Source organism: Crocuta crocuta, unplaced genomic scaffold (genome assembly GCF_008692635.1).
Source record: "Crocuta crocuta isolate KB4526 unplaced genomic scaffold, BGI_CrCroc_1.0 scaffold28, whole genome shotgun sequence".
In the NCBI taxonomy this organism is placed as follows: Eukaryota; Metazoa; Chordata; class Mammalia; order Carnivora; family Hyaenidae; genus Crocuta; species Crocuta crocuta.
Genome location: NW_027533256.1, coordinates 6854286 through 6873596, shown reverse-complemented (window position 1 = coordinate 6873596; position 19311 = coordinate 6854286). Strand labels below are relative to the sequence as shown.

General features: G+C 41.5%; 1 protein-coding gene across 1 annotated transcript in view; it reads left to right on the top strand.

The window, feature by feature from the left end:
- GRID1 (glutamate ionotropic receptor delta type subunit 1) overlaps positions 1–19311 on the top strand; it is a gene marked incomplete at its 3' end in the record, with an annotated part of 707181 nt that overhangs the window by 662396 nt on the left and 25474 nt on the right. The window contains exon 13 of the mRNA XM_077746455.1: positions 2632–2827. Within this exon, the coding sequence (XP_077602581.1) occupies positions 2632–2827 (196 nt within the window). The remainder of the gene's footprint in view (positions 1–2631; positions 2828–19311) is intronic.

The following is a 19311-nucleotide window of genomic DNA, read 5'->3' as shown; positions in this document are numbered from 1 at the left end:
AAGAGTAAAGTCCTTCTGCCTAAACTTCTGAATGTTTTGATAGTGCTATTTACACTGAACTATGGTGGAAGTACCTACTGTGTGCTGGGCATAGTAGTGAGCTTGGAAACTTTCCTTGAAAGAACGTGTGTGCACCTAGATGGGAGAGATCCCTCTGCATGGACCCATGGCTATGAAAGGTGATATATGGAGGCCACAGTGCTGAACCATGAGGCTGGCACAGCAAAAGAAGGTGGTGTTTGGGGGCAGGAGCAGTGAGGTCTACTGGGACAGAAATGGACATGAAGCCATAAATATTTGGGCTGCCTACTTGTCATCCAGAGATGATCCCTGAGCCTCTGGCTAGGGGCACCGTCATGAATAAATACTAAGAGGCAAGAGGAAATCTCCATTTCAAATGTGGGGATGGAACAGTAGTGCTGAGCTCCTTGGCAGTTATGCATTCATTCCATACTCACGGAAACTGCAGTAATTTAGAGCAGTTCAGTATTTAGACTCAACTGTGTAATTCATCCTGATGTTTCCCATTCATCAAAGCCTTGTGTTTGTTTGTATTACCATGAGAAAAATAAAAAACGTGGGGAAAAAGATCCCCCCTCCTTTCGTTACAGGCAAATTACGACAGAGTTACAACCCTTGGGGCCCTTCAAGCAAAGGAACATCTTGCTTCAATTAGATATAAATAATGAACAATAATTAGAAAGATTTCTTCATCGAATTTGTTATTTTATGTTTCCTTTCATCTGTAATGTATTGAAACAAATATTGAGCTCTGTTACTGGGCCATGTAGCAGGGCCTTAAAGGAGCTCCATGGTGTGCATCTCCAAAGCAGAAGGAAGCACCCATTGTTGGCTCCTCTGTGCACATGCTGTGAAGGCTGGTGTGAGCCCTGGTACCAGTGCCACGGATGTAAAAAGGAGGCTGCCTCAGCTCTCATCCTCCAGATTCCTACGGTCTACCATGCAGAATAATTGCTGCTAGTTACTGGCCACTGCGTTTGCATCAGGCACGGCTTTATGAGCTAAGCACACATCATTTCACTTAGTCTTAATGGTAGCCCTCTTCCACAAGCTCTAATTCTCGCCCTGCTTTAAGTGTTTCAGAAACTGAGGCACAGAGAGTTTAGCTAACCTGCCAGTCCTGCAGTATCAGTGCTGGTGGAGCCAGAGGTGAGGCAGGTATTTGGCCTCAGAGTTGTCACTTCCTCTCTCTCTGGGATGCCATTCTCTCAAATCACAGTGATACTATGTAGCCATAGAAACCACACAAGGTGTAAAGATGGCACAGGGAGATGATGGCTTCATTTGGGTAATGGAGGCACCCAGATCTTTAGGGTGTTTGCAGAAGAATATCAGGTGGATGAGTGAGATAAAGGGGTTCCAGGCAGAGGAAGCACTGTGGCCTGGGCCATAGATGGGGACTGTGTGGGATTTCTCATTTCAGCATCGGCTGTGGAGTTGCATGGAGGCAGGAGCAGCCGCTGGAGATGAGACCAGAAGATGGAGGGTTGTGTAGATCAGGTTGAGGAGCTAGATCTCTTTGTGGGAAGGGTGACTCAGGGAGAGGTGGAGATGATGATCCTTGTTGTTACAAAGGAGAAACAGATTTCCAGAAGAGAAATAAACAGTGGTTTAGTTGGAGCTGGAGAGAGAATTTGGCTCACCACTAAGCATTTTGGGATTTTTTTTTTTTTTTTGCCAATTTATTCTGTATGTGACATTCTCTCAACACACTGAACCACATGGTACTCACTCAAGGCAAGTGAAAGCTTTGTACCAATTGGTCCTTCCAGGTCTGACTATTCCCCCACCCCCAGGAAGCCACTCCTTCTCGACCCCCAGCTCAGACATCTGCTGGTCGGCCTTCCTGATGCACCGGTTTGAACATGCTCCTGGTTTTAACTATCTGCTTCTCCTTCATGTACAACAAACCCAGCGCTCTCAGAAATACTTTGATTTATCTCTACTATCTTTCGATAATTGTTAGCACCTAAAAATCAAGAGACTTCATCTAAAAACCCAGATTTATTTCCTTATTAGAAGACAAATTGAGGGGTAATGCTCAAAATGCAACAGTTGGGTGGAACTCTAGAAGAGCCACAAGCTTTGGAGGGGACATGCATATTCACTGGCACCACCTGAACGTGTGTCTCTGCCCACACCAGTTCTAAGTGTCAGGGACTAGTCATCATCATCAGCCTTCCCAACATGTATTTCCTTCCTGTGCCGTAGGCATTGGAGTTGGAGACCTTTAATATCCAGCCTCCCGTGTTGCCCTGTCTCTTAGATCGTGATTGTCTATATATTTCTATGGCTAGACTGGAAGCTCCTTGAGAGCAGGAATGATGTCTTTTATTCATCTTTTTGTCCCTTAAGCTCAGCACAGGACCTGGTTTTAGGTATTCAATAACCTTATGGAATTAATCTACACTGAGGAGATATAACTGTGGTAGAATTAGGCCCTGACAAGTCATGCTCTGGGCTGAGGAACTCAAGCCATTTGAAGTTGGGAGTGATGAACATGGATAGTGGGCCACATCTGGGCTTAGGCCTCATGAGGACCTTGCAGCCCATTAATATCCCTGCAGTGTGCAACGTGTACACATGCTTCACTGCCTTTTTGCATTTCAGGACATTCCAGGACCTCTCCAAACAAGTTGACATGTCTTACGGCACCGTCCGGGATTCTGCTGTGTATGAGTACTTCCGAGCCAAGGGCACCAACCCCCTGGAACAAGACAGCACGTTTGCTGAACTCTGGCGGACCATCAGCAAGAATGGAGGTGCTGACAACTGTGTGTCCAGTCCTTCGGAAGGTATCAGGAAGGTAGGTGGGAACGGGCCACCTGACCACATCTGTGCCATGACTGGCTGTGGGCACCATCATCTCCAAGGCAGGAGACACCTTCCCAGAGCAGCTCTTTTGAGTAGCCCTGTCACCTATAGGATTATCCCTCTTCAGCCATTTGGATAGAAATTTCTCACAGGCATCTGAGTGTCCATAGGAGATGCACACATTCTTTAGGTAGATGCCCATTCTTGGCAACAGAAGCAGAGGGGCTGCTCATTAGATAAGGTCTAAGTTTCCAAAGGGTCAGTGAAGAACAGGCAGATAAAGCCCCCACATATGGACCTCCTTCCTCATAGGCTCATAGGATGGTGGCCCAGAGGGGCCTTCTCACCCAAGCAAGAACACCGAGCAAAAGCAGAAGCCAGGACCAGTTAAGAGGTGGGGGAACTGAGTGGACAGGGTTGAGGAGATGGTGAGCACACAGTGGGCAGTCAAGGGTTAGAATGGGGAAGACCACACATAAGGAACAGAAGGCCCAGAGCAAGGGCTGGCCAGTTGGGCATCTCTGTGGGACGGCACTTTGGAAAAGAGGTATGCTTGAGGGATGGTGGTGAGGACAGAAAACCTAGGATGGAGGCTGTAGTGGGGGAAACTGACAAAGAGCAGAGTGAGAGGAAGCCAGGCCCAGAGAGAAGAAGGACATAGTAACAACCATCATTCTTCGGCACTGGGTTAGACTCTGCTCATTTATTTCATTTAACCTCCCACAATGGCCCGAATTAATCATTGTTATCCCATTGTACAGATGAGGATCAGAGACATGGGGTCACACTCCTAGTTAGATTCTGATGCCTGGGGTTCCAGGCTGTGTTTGGCATTTACCCACCACATGCTGCAAAGCCCCTAGGGGTCAGTGAGGAGGAAGATGGTATGATGAAGGCAGGTGTCCTCTAAGGATAGTGGTGTCCTTCTGTCTGGTGACCCTCACCTGTGGTGACTACTGTCCCTGAGGTCCCTAGTGAATGGTATAAGAAAGACATGTGCCTGTGGCCAGGATTCCTGCCTCTGAGCAGATAAGCATTCCACCCTGCCTCGGCGTCTCCTCTTTTCCCTTCTGTTCTCACAGAGCAGTTAGCTCATGATGGCTTCTCCTTGTTATTTAGCCACGTTAAACAGTAGAAAGCATCTGGGCTCTGAAGCCTGATACACTTGGGTGTGAATCCTAGCTCCGTACTAACCAACTATATAAAATAGAGCACACCGCTCTTCCTGTCTGGAGCCTCTCAGAGTTGAGAGAGGCCCTTTGGAGGTCTCCTTAGACATGTAAAATATTCAAAAGTATATGTTATGGTAAATTTTGAGTGTTTTTATTTAAATTTAACCAAGTGATACCTTAACAAAAATAATTGGCTGCAATATAAATATGCTATCCCCATGCTTACAAGATTTCGTCAAAGCTCTTTGTTTTTAGTGATTTACAAAGGATGGCGCTCTAACCTCAAGCTGCCAGGTCTTCCTTCATCCCTGATAAGTGACTGTCTGTGGTTGTAGGTGACCTCATTTGGAGATAATGAATACAAAGTTGACTTAAGGCTTTTTATGAATGTAAGGCCTGGGCCAAATGGCCTTTGAGTTTCCGCTCTCTGCTTTCTTTGTTTCTCACAGAGAGTCGATACTCCCATCCATATAGCATTTTTATGAAGATTCATTGCAACCGTGCTACAAAAAGTACTTCTTATACAAGAAAAGATGGCTACTTTTGACGTTATTAAACTTCCACTTGTCGTAAGACACTTTAAAGAAAATTAAAAAGACAAGTCACATGCTGGGAGAGGATATTTACATGTTATAGTAACCAATGGGGGGTTACTATCAAGATTAGGGGAAGAACTTTTATAAGTCAGTAAGAAAAATTCAAACAATTTAACAGAAAAATGGGCAAAAGACTTGCACAGGCCTTCCACAGAAGAGGCAATGCGTATGGCCAGTAATCATAGGAGGAGATATTAAAAATCATTAGTGATCTAGGATATGCAAATCAAGACCATAAAGGTATATCATTTTACACCAATTAGACTGGCATAAAATGAGAGGTGGTAGAGAGGATGGGAGTAACAGGTGGCTAATTGCTGGTGGGAGTGGACCCAGTACAACCACTGTGGAAATGAGTTTGTTATTCTCTTATAAAACAGAACATCCACATACCCTATAACCCAACGATACCGCTCCTGTGTATCTACCCAAAGGAAACTGCTGCGTGCACTTCAGAAGTGAGAAAGGTCAGGGTAGCATTGCTTATAGTCAGAACCCTGGAAACAATCCAAATGAGCTTGAACAAGATAGAAAAATATGACCTGCAATGAAATGAGTGGACTATACCTTCATGTAATAGAATGGATGAATCTTAGCAGAAAAACATGGAATCAGAAAAAGCGTTAGTTTCATATGGGTCAGTGAATAGAAAATAACATACAACTTAATACCCATTTAAAATGTATAAAACGCATGCATACACACATCCAAAGTAATGATAAAATACAAAATTCATGATGGTGTTTATACAGATGGGAGGGGCAGAGCAACAGGAAGGAGAGGAGCAAATGGTTGTTGAATAGCACGTCAGGGTCTACAGTGTTAGCTGTAGAGTCACAAGGTTTTTAAATTTTTTTCCCATTTCTCATTATAATAAATAATTAATGAGTTAGTTAATTTAAAAAGGGGGTCATTCCTCAACAAAAGGACGGGTGTCCTGAGCCAAGGGTTCAGCTGATTAATCCTAGTTCATGCACCTCCCTACTCATCCAAATGAGTGAGTCCCGACCAAACCAGACAGAGTTTGGCTCCCACGTATGCCAGGCCCTTTTGTCTTTGCAAACTCCATGTGCCTCCCTTGTCTTATTCCTGGTATACCATGAGAGAGCAAACACCACCACAGAGCCTTCTGGAGGGTGATAAATCTGGAGATGGGTCATCAGGGAAATATTTACTTGTCATCCTACTTACCCCTAGTCCATTGCTGGCACATTGGAAATCATTCACCTTCTGGTAATATTTAGGGTCTCATTTCATGAATAAAACAATGTAAAAAAATGTAAGTAGTAGAAGATGCAAATAAAGGATTCCTTATAAATGCCTATAGCTTCGTGGTGCAGAATCTAATCTTTTTTCAGTACATAGGGTGTGTTACTTTTATGACACCTTCATTTTATAAACCCCAAACGAGCTTTGGGGTCACAAATCTCTCTCTTGCATTTGGATCTTTAAGAAAAAACCAAACTGCCAGCACTAGACAAATGTTAAGGGTTTTATAACTAGTGTCATAAAAGTAAGTTTATGGTATTGTCAGAAAATGGAGTGTGCTGCGTTTTTTACTGGAAGGATAGCTCAGATTTGCTCTCAAATCCTCTTCATGTGCCTGTTTGGGGGGCTCCTGCACCTAATTGCTTGTCTGAAACTCTTCCTGTCTCCTGCCCCTATGGAGGTGCCCCTCGACTTCCCCCTCCCCCAGGCTACAGCTTCAGAAACCTTGTGAATCCCACCCACTTGCTACAGACCAGGCTGGGGATGGCCATGCTCCAAGTGAGGTTCGTATCCTGAATTCAGGGACTGTAAGGAGAAATCCAGCCAAAGACAGCCTGCTTCTGTGCAGCACAGGCAACCTGGCAAAGGTGAGGAGGGGATGCCCCCGAGGGACATTGCCAGAAACTTCTGTAGCAAGGGGAGAATGACCTCACTTCTAATTTCCAGTTACTCTTTGGTGACTCTGGCTCCATTTCTGGAGAGTGCTTGGTAGTAGAGTGATGTCTAATTGCTACTAAAGTCAAGGAGCTTGGTGTGGAGGGTAACCTCAGAGAGCTGCGATTATTTTTTTCTTGGGAGTGCTGCAGATTTTAATGACTTGAAACCAATTTAGGTGCAAAATTGCTTAGCAAGAGGTGATTACTTTTCTACAGTATCAGAACCATGGAAAGGGATTATGTCATGGTTGCCCCACCTCTGTGACCCACTCCTTCATGCTGGTGACCACTCAGACAAGGAGGGGGCACCCCTTTCTAGGCCCTGGTGAAGAGAATAGAAAGGAATTTGTAAGGGGAAGTAAATTTTATTTATTTATTAAGAACCCACAACATACAGTTTTTATAACAGACCTTCCTGGCACCCAGGAAGTCTCAATAAATTATGGGTTGTCCCTAAATGAGTCATCTGTTTACTGTTTGACTGAGCAGAGGTACATAAATCTGAGATGTAGTTGGTGCCATCAGTAGGCAGGTTACCCTCCAAGGATCCCTTGATGGGAGGGGTAAGGGAAATAACTCCAGGGTCCATTTCAGGCTTGTCTCTTAATAGCCTTCTCTTGGGAAAGAAAGCCTGCTGGTCCTCAAGAGGAAAGGAGTTGCCTTCATTTTTCTCAGCCACCTGCTCCTGTCAGACCTGAGGAAAGAGTAGACCAAATGTCAGCAAACTACAGTTCATGGGCTGAATCTTGCCCACTGCCTGCTTTTGTAAATAAAGTTTTATTGGGACACAGACAGATTCTTTCACTTACAAACTGTCTGTGGTGTCTTTCCTACTACTTCCATGGAGTTGAGTAGTTGTAACAGAGACCATATCGTCTCCAAAGCCTAAAATATATATTATGTGGTCCTTTACAGAATAGGTTTGAGGATCCCTGGTCTAGAGCAACGGATGTGCCAGGGATACCGCCCCTAGGTCTATGTCATCTAAAAGCACACACACATATCCAGGTACTCATTATCTGGCTCTATATCATCTAAGAGCACATAAGCACATCAAGTAAGGAGATTATCTGTTAGCTGTACATCATCTAATGGCCCATAAGCACATGCAGTAACACATCACCTTGCTCTAAGCCACCCAGTTGCACGTAGTCATATCTAGTAGTGTATCCTCTTAGCTCTATAGCATCTAGTAGTGTATAGTCTGCCTACACACTGTCCTTTCGTGTCCTTTACAGGTCTAACTCTGGTGGCCCAGGGACTTTTCCCTCACTCCACCAGGACCCAGCTCTGCTCTTGGCCTGGCCTAGTCTCCCTCTGAAATCTGTTGAGCGGTCTCTGTGTTTCAGGCACTGTGCCAGATGATCTACATGTATTATTCTTCTCGTCCCAAACAGAACTACTTGATTATAGTTATCCACATCATGTAGAAATGGGGCCTGAGCCTCAGAGGGATCAAGTGGCTTGCTCAAGCGTACTCAGGCCTACCTGAGTAAGCCATGGCACAGTCCAAGCAAAAGACTCACTCCAGCACTGCATCTTCCCCCAGGTAACATTCTCATTTCTGTATCTCAATGTGCCTATTTCCCTTGCATACTCCTTACTTGTGCTTTTATTTCCATTCCTCTTTTACACTAAAGTAATAAGACATATACGTGACATCCATTTTTAAAAGCCTTACCTGTTCTTCCAAACTCCAGCAAAGGTTTTCTAAGTCTGGCTTTATCTTCTGATTTCCAAACTACCAAAAACATCAATTAGAGACATTTTGAGATGCAGAATTGGGCTAGCAAGCGGTTCAAATTTATATGATAATAATTTTGTCACGTGAAATCAGACTTGAATGTTGTTGGCAGATTTTTTTTCCCTTTAGTTTGATCAACACTATCAAGTAACGTCCAGCATAACCTAGTTTTGGTGCAGAGCCAGGGCTGACCCTGGACTGTCTGTCAATTTATTAAGACTTTCCATAAGTCAGACCTAATATTTAATAACATTGTCAAATAGAATACAGTGTTTATAGTTCAAATGTCAATCTTCACAGCTCATCAAGCTCTTTGAATAGATATACAAGTAGCTTGTTTCAGACCCTGTGGCTAAGAGATAGTATTTTTCAGAGGGAAGTAGATTTTGAGTCCAGCAGTCGTAAGAGAAGGTGGTTTTTTCCACTCAGTAAATATCGCTGAGGTCATAAAGTGTGAATGCAAATGCAGGAAGAAAGCAGTTCCACAAATTTTATTTATTTTCACGCTGATCTAATGCTTGCTCTGGACCAGATTGGGTATCACCCATCAGCACCTGCATTTTGTCCTTTCCCCTTGCTCTCTGCTGGATGACAAGGGCTTCTCCAATTGCACACACTCCCTGCTGAATGTCAGGGAATGTACACCATGGAAAAAAAAAAGGAGAGGGTCTGAGACCATACCCTGTGACAGGAAATTCCTTCTCAGGGACTCCAGAAAGACTGCAGCATTCCAGGGGAGGTCAAGGAAATTTGGTGCCCTACAGTGCTCTTCATTTGGAAGGAGCAAAGTGAGGAAGCATCCTGGTTGCATGGCATACTGGAAAGTTCCTACTGAGGAGGGGAAAGAAGCTTCTAAGGAAATGTACTTCTTTGTATTTGGGAGATGCTAGGTGCAAGGATCAGGAAGGTTTGGCCAAGTTGATGAAAGGAACTCTCACTGCAGGTCTGACCCCTGGAAAAGGGACTGGTACAGACTAGGTAGCCCTGTGCAGTGGAAGGAACAGCATACTCTGCAATGGCCATGGGCCTTATAGGCATACTCCAAGACACAGATTTTGTTCTTTCTCTGCTTCCGAGTCAATGCAGACCAGGGATTCTATATGCCTTCTTCCTTCTGGGATACTCACACTGGATAACTATTCATCTCTATATCTTTTATGCTTGCTCAAAAGGCACTGTATCCATTTTTCAAGTTGGATAGTCTCTTCTCTTTATTCATTCATTTATTCACTTATTCATCCATTCAAGAAATGTAGTTTGAATAGCTTCTGCCTAGGAGTTTGGAGAAGTGAATTTAAGTTCCACTTTGACTTAATTGAATCTGTGGCTTGTCTTTGGTCAAGTGAATTCACCTCTTGTAGCTGTCTGTAAGACCAAGAAGAGCCTGCCCAGATTAGCTGTGAGCTTACCAAGGCATACAGTGGAAAGTGTCCGGGATAGAAGCATAAAGTTGACATTCAGTAGACATCAGCAAACTGCTTCAGCCCCTACTGTATGTTAGGAAAAGAAGATAATAAAAATACAAAGACAAATAGCATGTAGTCTTTTAATGAAGTATACTTGATATACAGTAAAATGCACATGTATTAAGTGTTTGTTTCATGGACTTAGACGATTGTATACAACTGTGTAATCACCACCCAAAAGAAGCTATAGAAACTCTCCATCATCTGGGGACGTTTTCTCGTGTCACTTTCTGGTTACCTCTCCCTACCCCCAGAAGCAACCACTTGCAACTTTCTAGTAACACACATTAGATTTACCTGTTCTTGTAATTCATAGAAATGGAATAATGTACAATGTGTGTATTTGCATTCAGTTCCTTTCCGCAGTGAGGCATCAGCGAGGTTAAACTGTGCAGTTATGGATACTTCTTTTTCTTTCTTCTTTTTGAGTAGCATTTCATTGTATGAACAAACCTCATTGTGTTTGTCCATCTTCCAGCCGACATACATTTCAGTTATTGCCAACTGGGGGATAATAGGAGTGAGTCAGTATGATCGTTTTTATAGAGATTTTGGTGGAGATATGTCTTCATCTTTCTTTACCAAAGAAGTGGCATTCCTGGGTCATGGGGTAGATGTGTGTTTAGCTCTATAAGGAACTGCCTAACCACCTCCAATGTGGTTATTCTATTTTATACTCCCACTAGTAATACCTGACTTATACTTGTAAGTTCCAATTGCTATACATCCTAACCATCATTTAGTGTTGTAGTCTTTCTGACTGTAGACAATTTACTAGATGTGAATGCCAGGTAGTTTTGCCGCAGGCATCTGGCTGGAAGAATTTTCACCGCAAACATTTTCGCCGCATAACTAATTGGCCATCAGGCAATTTTGACATAAAAGAGAAAATAACTGGTTGACAGTCTGCTTTCATTTCTCCATTGAAAACTTTTCCATTTTTATATTATATAAATTTCAGCTAGTCCTCATAATGATCTATATAAATCTCAGCTAGTCCTCATAATGGTCTATACAGTAACACATAGAGATGGTCGTCTTAAAATAGAGGATGATGACAACTCCGTATGTTGACTTGATAGAGTGTAAAGTGATGAAACTTACTGGTAGTGTGAAATAAGAGAGTGGTAGAGCCATATTGTACACTAGACTACACTAGAAAATGATGACAGATCAGTTACAACAATAACAAAGCTTAGTTACAAATGCATTACAGCATTAGCCTTTCTATCACATTTTCCACAGAACTTTGGAGCATCTATCAGGGGACATGTGACAATATGCCAAGAACAAACAACAGTGTAAATGGCTCTCACAATGCAATACAAAGCTCAGTTGCAAATATGCAACCTAGTATTTAGAAAATTGGTATCTGTTTAATAATTTTATTAATGTTTTCATGTTTCATTATGTGCTTTTTAATGCCCCTTTTTGCTTTTTCATTATTTTATAATTTATGGCAAAAGTGACTCATGACCAACTAGTTATGTGGTGGAAATGCTTGCAGCAAAGATGTCTATAGCAAAGATGCTTATGGTAAAAATGTGGACCTGATGAAGGATATCCCGTTCTTTAGATGACATTTGTGTTTGGCTCATGATATCTAGCACTCTTTCATGTGTTTATTGGCTGTCCACATAGCTTCTTTCAGGGAGTGCATGCTCAAGTCTTTTGCTAATTTTTACTGGGCACTGCATCTTTTCATTATAGATTTAGATGAGTTTGCAGTATATTCTAGATGTAAATCTGTGATCAAATACCAAGGATCAAATAACAAGTTCCAGTCTGTAACTTACCCAGTCATTTTCTTAATGGTGTTTTTTGAGGAATAGGATTTTTTTCAAATGTTTATTTATTTATTTTGGGGGGGCGGGCAGAGAGAGAGGGAGAGCGAGAAAATCCCAAGCAGGCTCCACACTCAGCATGGAGCCCGATGCAGGGCTCAATCTTACAAACTGTGAGATCATGACCTGAGCTGAAATTGAGTTGGATGCTAAACTGACTGAGCTGCCCAGGTGCCCCAAGTAATAGAAATTTAAATTTTTGATAAAACCCCACATAGTGGTGTTTTTCTTTTATGGTTTAATGTTTTTTGTTTCCTGTCTAAGAAAGTTTCCTACTTTAAAGTTATGCGTTTTCTTCTAGCTTTTACATTTATGTCATCTATTTGTGTTTTATATTTATGTTGGATCTCAAAGTAGTTTTTTGTGTATAGAATAAAGAAGTGGTCCATGTCCACTGTATGTCCTGTACATACATCCAATTGATGTAGCATTTATTTATTTAAAACAAAAACAAAAACAAAAGTGTGTGTTTACTTAACAAATAGAATAGATGTGTTGCTTGAAAATCAACTGGCCATATATTTGTTGGTCTATATCTGGATTCTTTATTCTGTTCCATTAATCTATTCTTTTGCTGATACAAAAATGCCTTGATTACTGTAGCTTTATAATAATTCTAATAACTCCTTAAATCAGGTACCATAAGTCTTCCAGCTTTGTTTTTCTTTTACAAGAGTATTCATAGATCCTTTCCATTTCCACCTAAACTTTAGAATCATCTTGTCAAATTTCTTCAAAAATTCTTGATATTTTGAAGGCTATTGCACTGAATCTACAGATCACTTGGACAAAAATTGGGTCCACAATATTGCGTCTTCTAATTCACAAACATAGTTTTCCTTTCAAAACACCAACTTTTGACTTTATTGAATTTTCTCTGTTGTTATAGTTTATTGACTTTAGGTTTTTTTTGTTAAGTTGGTTTTTTTTTTTTTTTCTTCTAGCCATGTCTGAGTGGCTCAGTCGGTTGAACGTCTGACTCCTGATTTTGGCTCAGGTCATGATCCCAGAGTAATGGGATCAAGCCCCACATTGGGCTCTGTGCTGAGTGTGGAGCCTGCTAAAGATTCTCTCTCACTCCCCTACACCCCCTCCCTTGCTTGTGCTCTCTCCTCTCTCTAAAATAAAAAAAATTTTAAACATATTTTTTTTTCTTCTCTTCAATTTGGTTTTAATTTGCTCTTACTTCTTTTTACCTCTTAATGTTGAAACTTAGACCATTGGATTTTATTCATTTTTCTTTCCTAATATAAATATTTAAAACTGTAAAACTGCCTCTGCTCACTGTTTTAGCTAAATCCTATGGAATTTTATGTGTTGCATTTTCATTAAGCTCAAAATATGAAGTGTGAGACTTAGTCTTTTTCTTTAAGGCATCCCTATTGAATTCTCTAGAGGACAGCAAATGGCTGTGATTTAATGTGGGAAAGGCTATGGGGACAGAGAATGGGGATGTATTAGTGAAGTTGAGGAAACCTTCCTAAGGTAGTCCTGTTGTGAACACACATTTTACAATCCAGATGCTTCAATTCCTTTTCAGTTTTGAGGATACAGGTGTGAGAATGTGAGAGAAAATTGGTAAGCAGAAAATGAAATATACAGAAAAAGAAGGAAGACCAGAGAGGCAAAAAAGACAGTCAAAGGCCATGTAAACAAAGTACATTTTTATTTCTACTGAATGTATAGTTTCCTTCTGGAGAATGAAGACAGTGGTGTTTTCCCTGCTGAATAGATGCTGTCTTGGGAATCCCCTCCTGGGGTCTCAGGCTGAGTTCTATGTGGCTTGGCCATGTAATATACCTGAGCCTTCTTCATTCACCTGCTTTAACTCTGTGGCCCCACCCAACTCTAAGTGCACTAAGGTTAAATATCCTCCAATCCATGCCAACAATTAAAGTAATGAGGCTTTAAGAGGGAATCTTAAGTTAGACATTTATAATTTAAATATAATATTTAAGGAAATATTAAGCATTAAGGAAAGCTTAGAATATTTCTAAAAATAAGCAAAAAAGGATCAACCAGTTTAAGTGATGAACTTTTTTCATCACCTAAATAAGGCTCCAGGGATTCTTGTGTATATTTTCGTCTAGCGTTTTTGGAATCTCTACAAAAATTGTGTATAATGATAAAGTTATCCTGTGTTATTATAATACCATTATAAAACTTTATAAAAATTATTTTATTGGCTAATTAATATTTCATCAAATAGATGTAAAATAACTTAAGCATTTTCTTTTTTTTTAATTTTTTATGTTTTATTTATTTTTGAGAGCAAGAGAGACAGAGCACGAGCAGGGAAGAGTCAGAGAGAGGGACACACATAATCTGAAACAGGCTCCAGGTTCTGAGCTGTCAGCACAGAGCCCAACGTGGGGCTTGAACTCACAAACCATGAGATCATGACCTGAGCCAAAGTTGGATGCTTAAATGACTGAGCCACCCAGGTGCCCCAAGCATTTTCTTCTTGATTGTCATTTGGGCCATTTCTAATTTTTCACAAATACAAATAACACTATAATGAACATCCTCATGTGTAATGATTTTTTCAGTTACTACATTTATCCGTTCAGGTCAAGTCCTCAAAAGTAGAATTACACTATCAAGAAAGGATATAAAAAACAGTTACAGCTCTTGACAATACATTGCTGAGTATTGCCAAAAGTAGAACTCTGAATTACATTCTTATGTTTGGAATCAAAAGAATACTCAGGTTTCAGTTTTTTCCCCCATCAAGTCCTTGTGGATTTGTCTTTAGTAGGAAGAATCTTTTTTCTAAATTGGTATTTTTTCTATTTTTTTCATGTTCTCTATGTGATTTTCCCCCTTTCTTTTTCTTTTTATATAGGTACATATGTGTTTTTGCTTTATTTTGCTTATTATCTCTGCGAACTCAGATGAAGAATAAATCACTTCCTCTTCAACTCATTTTTTTCCCTTGGCCCACATTAGGTATTGCCGTCAATGATCCAGGTATTTTGGTGGGTTTGAGAAAAATTAAGATCCTGCTTAGACTTAAGATCATGCTTCTTACACATCTACCTTTATTTAATAATCAGATTGAGATACATACAAATCTCTTCTCACATGTGTATTTCTGCAACAATTTACTATTTGAACTACTTTATTTCTTATCCATCCATCCATTCATTCATTCATACATTAACTCATTTACTATTGCTGAGTTCAGTTAATATATAAAAGTGGGCTTGATACTTTCCTCCTAAAATTGAGTTAGAATTGATGTAAGGTCAAAATGAAGACAAAGGCTTATTTTTCACAGCATGTTATTTATAAAACAAGAGAGTTTTGTTTCCTTTCTTACTTTATCCAGGGCTTTCCTTCCTAACATTGGGGTTGGGCTCAATGTTAGGATAATCCAGAGATTAATATAACCATGATGGCTACCCTTAGAGAGACCTAGGATGACTGAGGTGTGGTGTTAAGTTTTTGCCATGCTTTAGCTCACTATTGCCTCAACACAACCTGTTTATTAATGAGAACACTAAAGAATGAAGAGGGCAAGGGACTTCCTGAAAACCAAACTTGAGTCAGTTTGGGACACAGGGTTTGAGCTCAGTATTTTTCTCACTCCAGCACCTGTATCATTATCTGTGGCATCTTGCAGAAATGGGGGGAGAGGCATGATCAGAGTAAAACCTCCTGCCTTCCACTCACCTGGAAACCTGAGCACTTTCTGTCGCTCTCCCTTCCCTGGTACACCACCATGGTACTTGCTGCTTGGAATGTCATTCCCTTTCTTGGTTGGCCAGGCTGGTTCCTAGTTATTCCCCTGGGCTTAGCAGAAGCATTCACTCTTCCTGAGTGGCTGGGCCTCTACCCCACCTCCAGCTCCTCCTTCCTCCAGGCAGGGCCAGGGGCTTCCTTATCACATTGTGCATACTAGAGCACAGCTTCATCAGATGCCACCCTGTCCTTAGTGCTCTGCTTTGTCACATCCCCCCCGCTAGACTCAGAGGCTCCTTAGAGTCAGGGCTGTCTCTCCTTCATTTGTCTGTCCCCAGGGCCTAGAACAGAGGTAGGCGTAGCAGCAAAACACATGGACACACATAGCCTTTTATCCTTTTTAAATCAAACAAATGTTCAATGAGTAATAAATGAAAGTGTGCAGAAATGCTGGCATGTGAATCTTTCTTCAGCATAAATGAGCAGGATTGCTGGTACCCAGTTGTAGAGAGGGCAGGAAGGGATGAGGAGGGGCACGGAGGGCAGGGGGGCTTAGTCAGTCTCCTGGAGCAGGTTCCCATACAATTGACTAAGTTGGTCCCTTCATAACACCCTGCTGCTTAATTCTGTTTGATGATGATTGGTTTGGGATAATACAGTCCAAAGATCAAGGAAAACCCCCACTGTGCCTCCCTTATTAAATTACTTTGCTTTGGGTTTTGAGCATTGCCAAGCAAATCTCGTTATGAATTCTTCAATTACTTTCTTTTGCAGTTTTAATAATTTGGTAGGGTAAGCTCTGGAATCAAACCAATATCTGTGCCATCATACTAACTTTGATTATTTTCAAGCTCCTCATTAGAGGGTGGGAGGATGTTCACTCCCCTTAAATCTGATTTTATTTTTCAGATTTGCTCTGCCCCGTAATTTGCTTTGTACTCAGGTCGGATGCGCTTCACCTTCATGCTGGCTGTAAATGTGGGCTGATTCCATTCTGTTCGTTCCACTGAGTATTACTGCTCTGGGTTTTATGATTTAAGTTTTTACATTTTGAATTGACTTGTTTTTGTTATTTGATTCCAAATCAAGAAGCGATTGCTAATGAAAACAATTTTGATTTATTGCGTCAGCCAGATCATTGGCAATTTTTGTTTAGCTTGTTTTTATTTCCATTTTGTTGGTATAATGTTGTTTGCACAGAAACAAAAAGGGAGAATGGGAGGAAAGAAAATAGCAGTTATAAAGAAACCAGTCCACGTGGCATGGTGCTTACGTACTCTGCCTTCACCACTGATGGCGTTTTGTGATATTTCCATTTTGCAAATGAGGAATGCAAAACACAAAAAGGTTAAGCAGTTTGTCAAGAAATTATCAGACTCTTTCTACCATCCACAAGTTCATTATTATTACCACTATTATTACCATCACATCATCATTAGCATCATCAATAATATAAAACCTATTTGGGTAGGAGTAGTGGTTCCCATTGGGATGGGTAACTCTAATGAGGTGTCTCTTTACTTCCCAATATAAAGGTATTAAGATTGGCTTTGAACCTGACTTTAAAATTTTAATGTGTGTCTGTGAGAGAGAGAGAAAGAAAGCATACACACACACACACTCACACACAGAGAGATGGACAGAGACAGAGAGAGAAAGTGATGAGGGGTAGATGACCTTAAATTAGGGACAGTAATAAGAGCAGTAAAAGCCCTGAAGATCATGCCTCTCAAGGATCAGATAAAGGAACCAGGAATGGCGTGAAGCCTGGTAAAGAAATCACTGAGCTGTGAAATTAGTTATCTCTAGCATTTGAAGAATCCTCATATGGAAGAGGTCTTGGACTCATTCTGTACAGCTCAGATCTCAGACCTCAGCTTAGTTATGCGAGAAGTGATGAGAAGCAATCACAGTGCTTTCTAGTAAGGGCTGGGTATCCCTGGGCCATGTGGCGGGCTCCTCTTTGGGCAGTGCCCCCGCCAGACCTCTCTGGTGGTGAATCTTTCTGATTCTTTGACTTTACAAAGCTGTACGTCCTGCCAGGTAGAGCTCAGAGTCTGTTCTGTGGGGATGGGAGTCCATTTCAGTCTTTTTGGTCAGAATGTGACCTCTTTCCTAGCTCCTCAAAGTGCTTTCAGGCTATTGTGTGAGCTTTTTCTCTCAAGGCTGACATTTCAGCAAAGGCCATAAAGGAATACTTAAGCTGCAAATGGGGTTAGAGAATGAGACTCTTCAATATTAAACCCACAGAGATGGCCTCCCAACACTTTCAGGGGTAGTCTTTAATATTAATTGTGATCTCACACAATTTTACTACTTATCTCTACTCCTGACACAGTCTGAGATGCCAGTTCCCAACAACCTTTTACGGCTAAAGAAACAAAGAGGGGAAGTGGCCACAGATGGCCAAGCCGACCTGGCCTCAGGGTGTAGTTTCATGGGTCTCGTTTGAACTTTGTCTCCAAGAAGTCAAGTGCTCAGTTAAAACATCATAAGTGAGGTGAGGAGAGTGAGGCATCTGAGTTAACAAGAATTGGGTTTGGTTCTTGCATCCCTTTTGTGCCAGAGGCGAGACCTTAAAGAGGCAACTCCCAAACAATGTTACCTCCTCTGAAATATAGGAATAATACTGCTGGGTCTTCCCAGAGTTATCGTAAAGATTAGAAATGATGTAAGCATTTGGTGCAGAGCCTTGTAGGGTGTATTTTAACACTGCCATTCTCCAATTGCAGTCCTTGGACCAGCAATATCAGCATCATCTGGGACATGTTAGAAGTGAAATCCTTGAGTCTTGAGACCCAGTAAATCAGAAGTTGAGGGAGGGGAGCAGGGTAGATTAGCCGTTTGTATTTAACATGTCCTCCAGGTGATTCTCATGCCCTCTTCAGTTTGAGAACACGCACTTGAACAGTGATGCCTCGTGTTATGATTATTGTTTTATAAGTATTAATATTTGATTTAGTCCTAAATCTTAGAAAGTGACTCTTAGTCAGAGCCCCAAGGATGCCCTTTGATGTTGTCCATGAAGGTCAGCCTGTAGAGGAAAGAACGGAATGGAGAAGGGTGAAGGACAAATCTGGGGCATACAGGAAATATCCAGCCCAGCTTGCTTTGATTCAAGGCCCAGACTTCCCATATCCTAGCATTCATGCCTTCAGTACTTCATTAGTCACTTACATATATTTATTAAGCACCAACTGTATACCAGACATCATGCTAGGGCAATGAACAATGCGTACGCGCGCGTGCGTGCGCACACACACACACACACACACACTCACACACAGGGAGTAGCTGCATGGGCCTATCCCTGTGCTTCTTCATAGGATGTTTGGCCACATGGATGCCTGTCCTCTGTGTTACCCGAATTCATGCATTCTTAAGTTGTTTCCCTTCATGAGGATGACATTTTTCATTCCGTATTCTTTTCTCTTTGTAATCTATTTTGTATCTAAGCAAACCAATTTACTCTTTATTTTAGATCATTCTTAATCTTTCCCATGGAAGAACTCAGACTATATTGTTGTTTATCAAGGTCTTTGGACAATTTAAAGTTTTGACAAATCATTGAAAATCAATGTGTCCCTTTGCCCTGCTGGGAAAGTTGCTTATGGCCCCTGGTTTTGCTGATGGTGTGCAATTTTATTTATTTTTTAAAAATGTTTTTTATTTATTTCTAGGAGAGAGAGAGAAAGACAGCGTGAGCAGGGGAGGGTCAGAGAGAGAGGGAGTCACAGACTGAAACAGGCTCCAGGCTCTGAGCTGGCCACGAACCGTGAGATCACGACCCAAGCGAAAGTCGGACGCTTAACTGACGAAGCCACCCAGGCGCCCTGATGGTGTGCAATTTTAGACGTTGAGGAAGAAGCCATTGATTCTTCCAAGTTAGGACTTTTCTTTTTCCTTTGTACTGAACCTGCTCCTTCTCCCTTGGAGATGTAAGAAACCTCTTCCCACTAAGACAATACTTGATTCACTAAATAAGACCGTTTCTCCCAGAGTGTTAGAGGCCCAAGAAGGAAATGAGACCATAAAGCTTCCATAG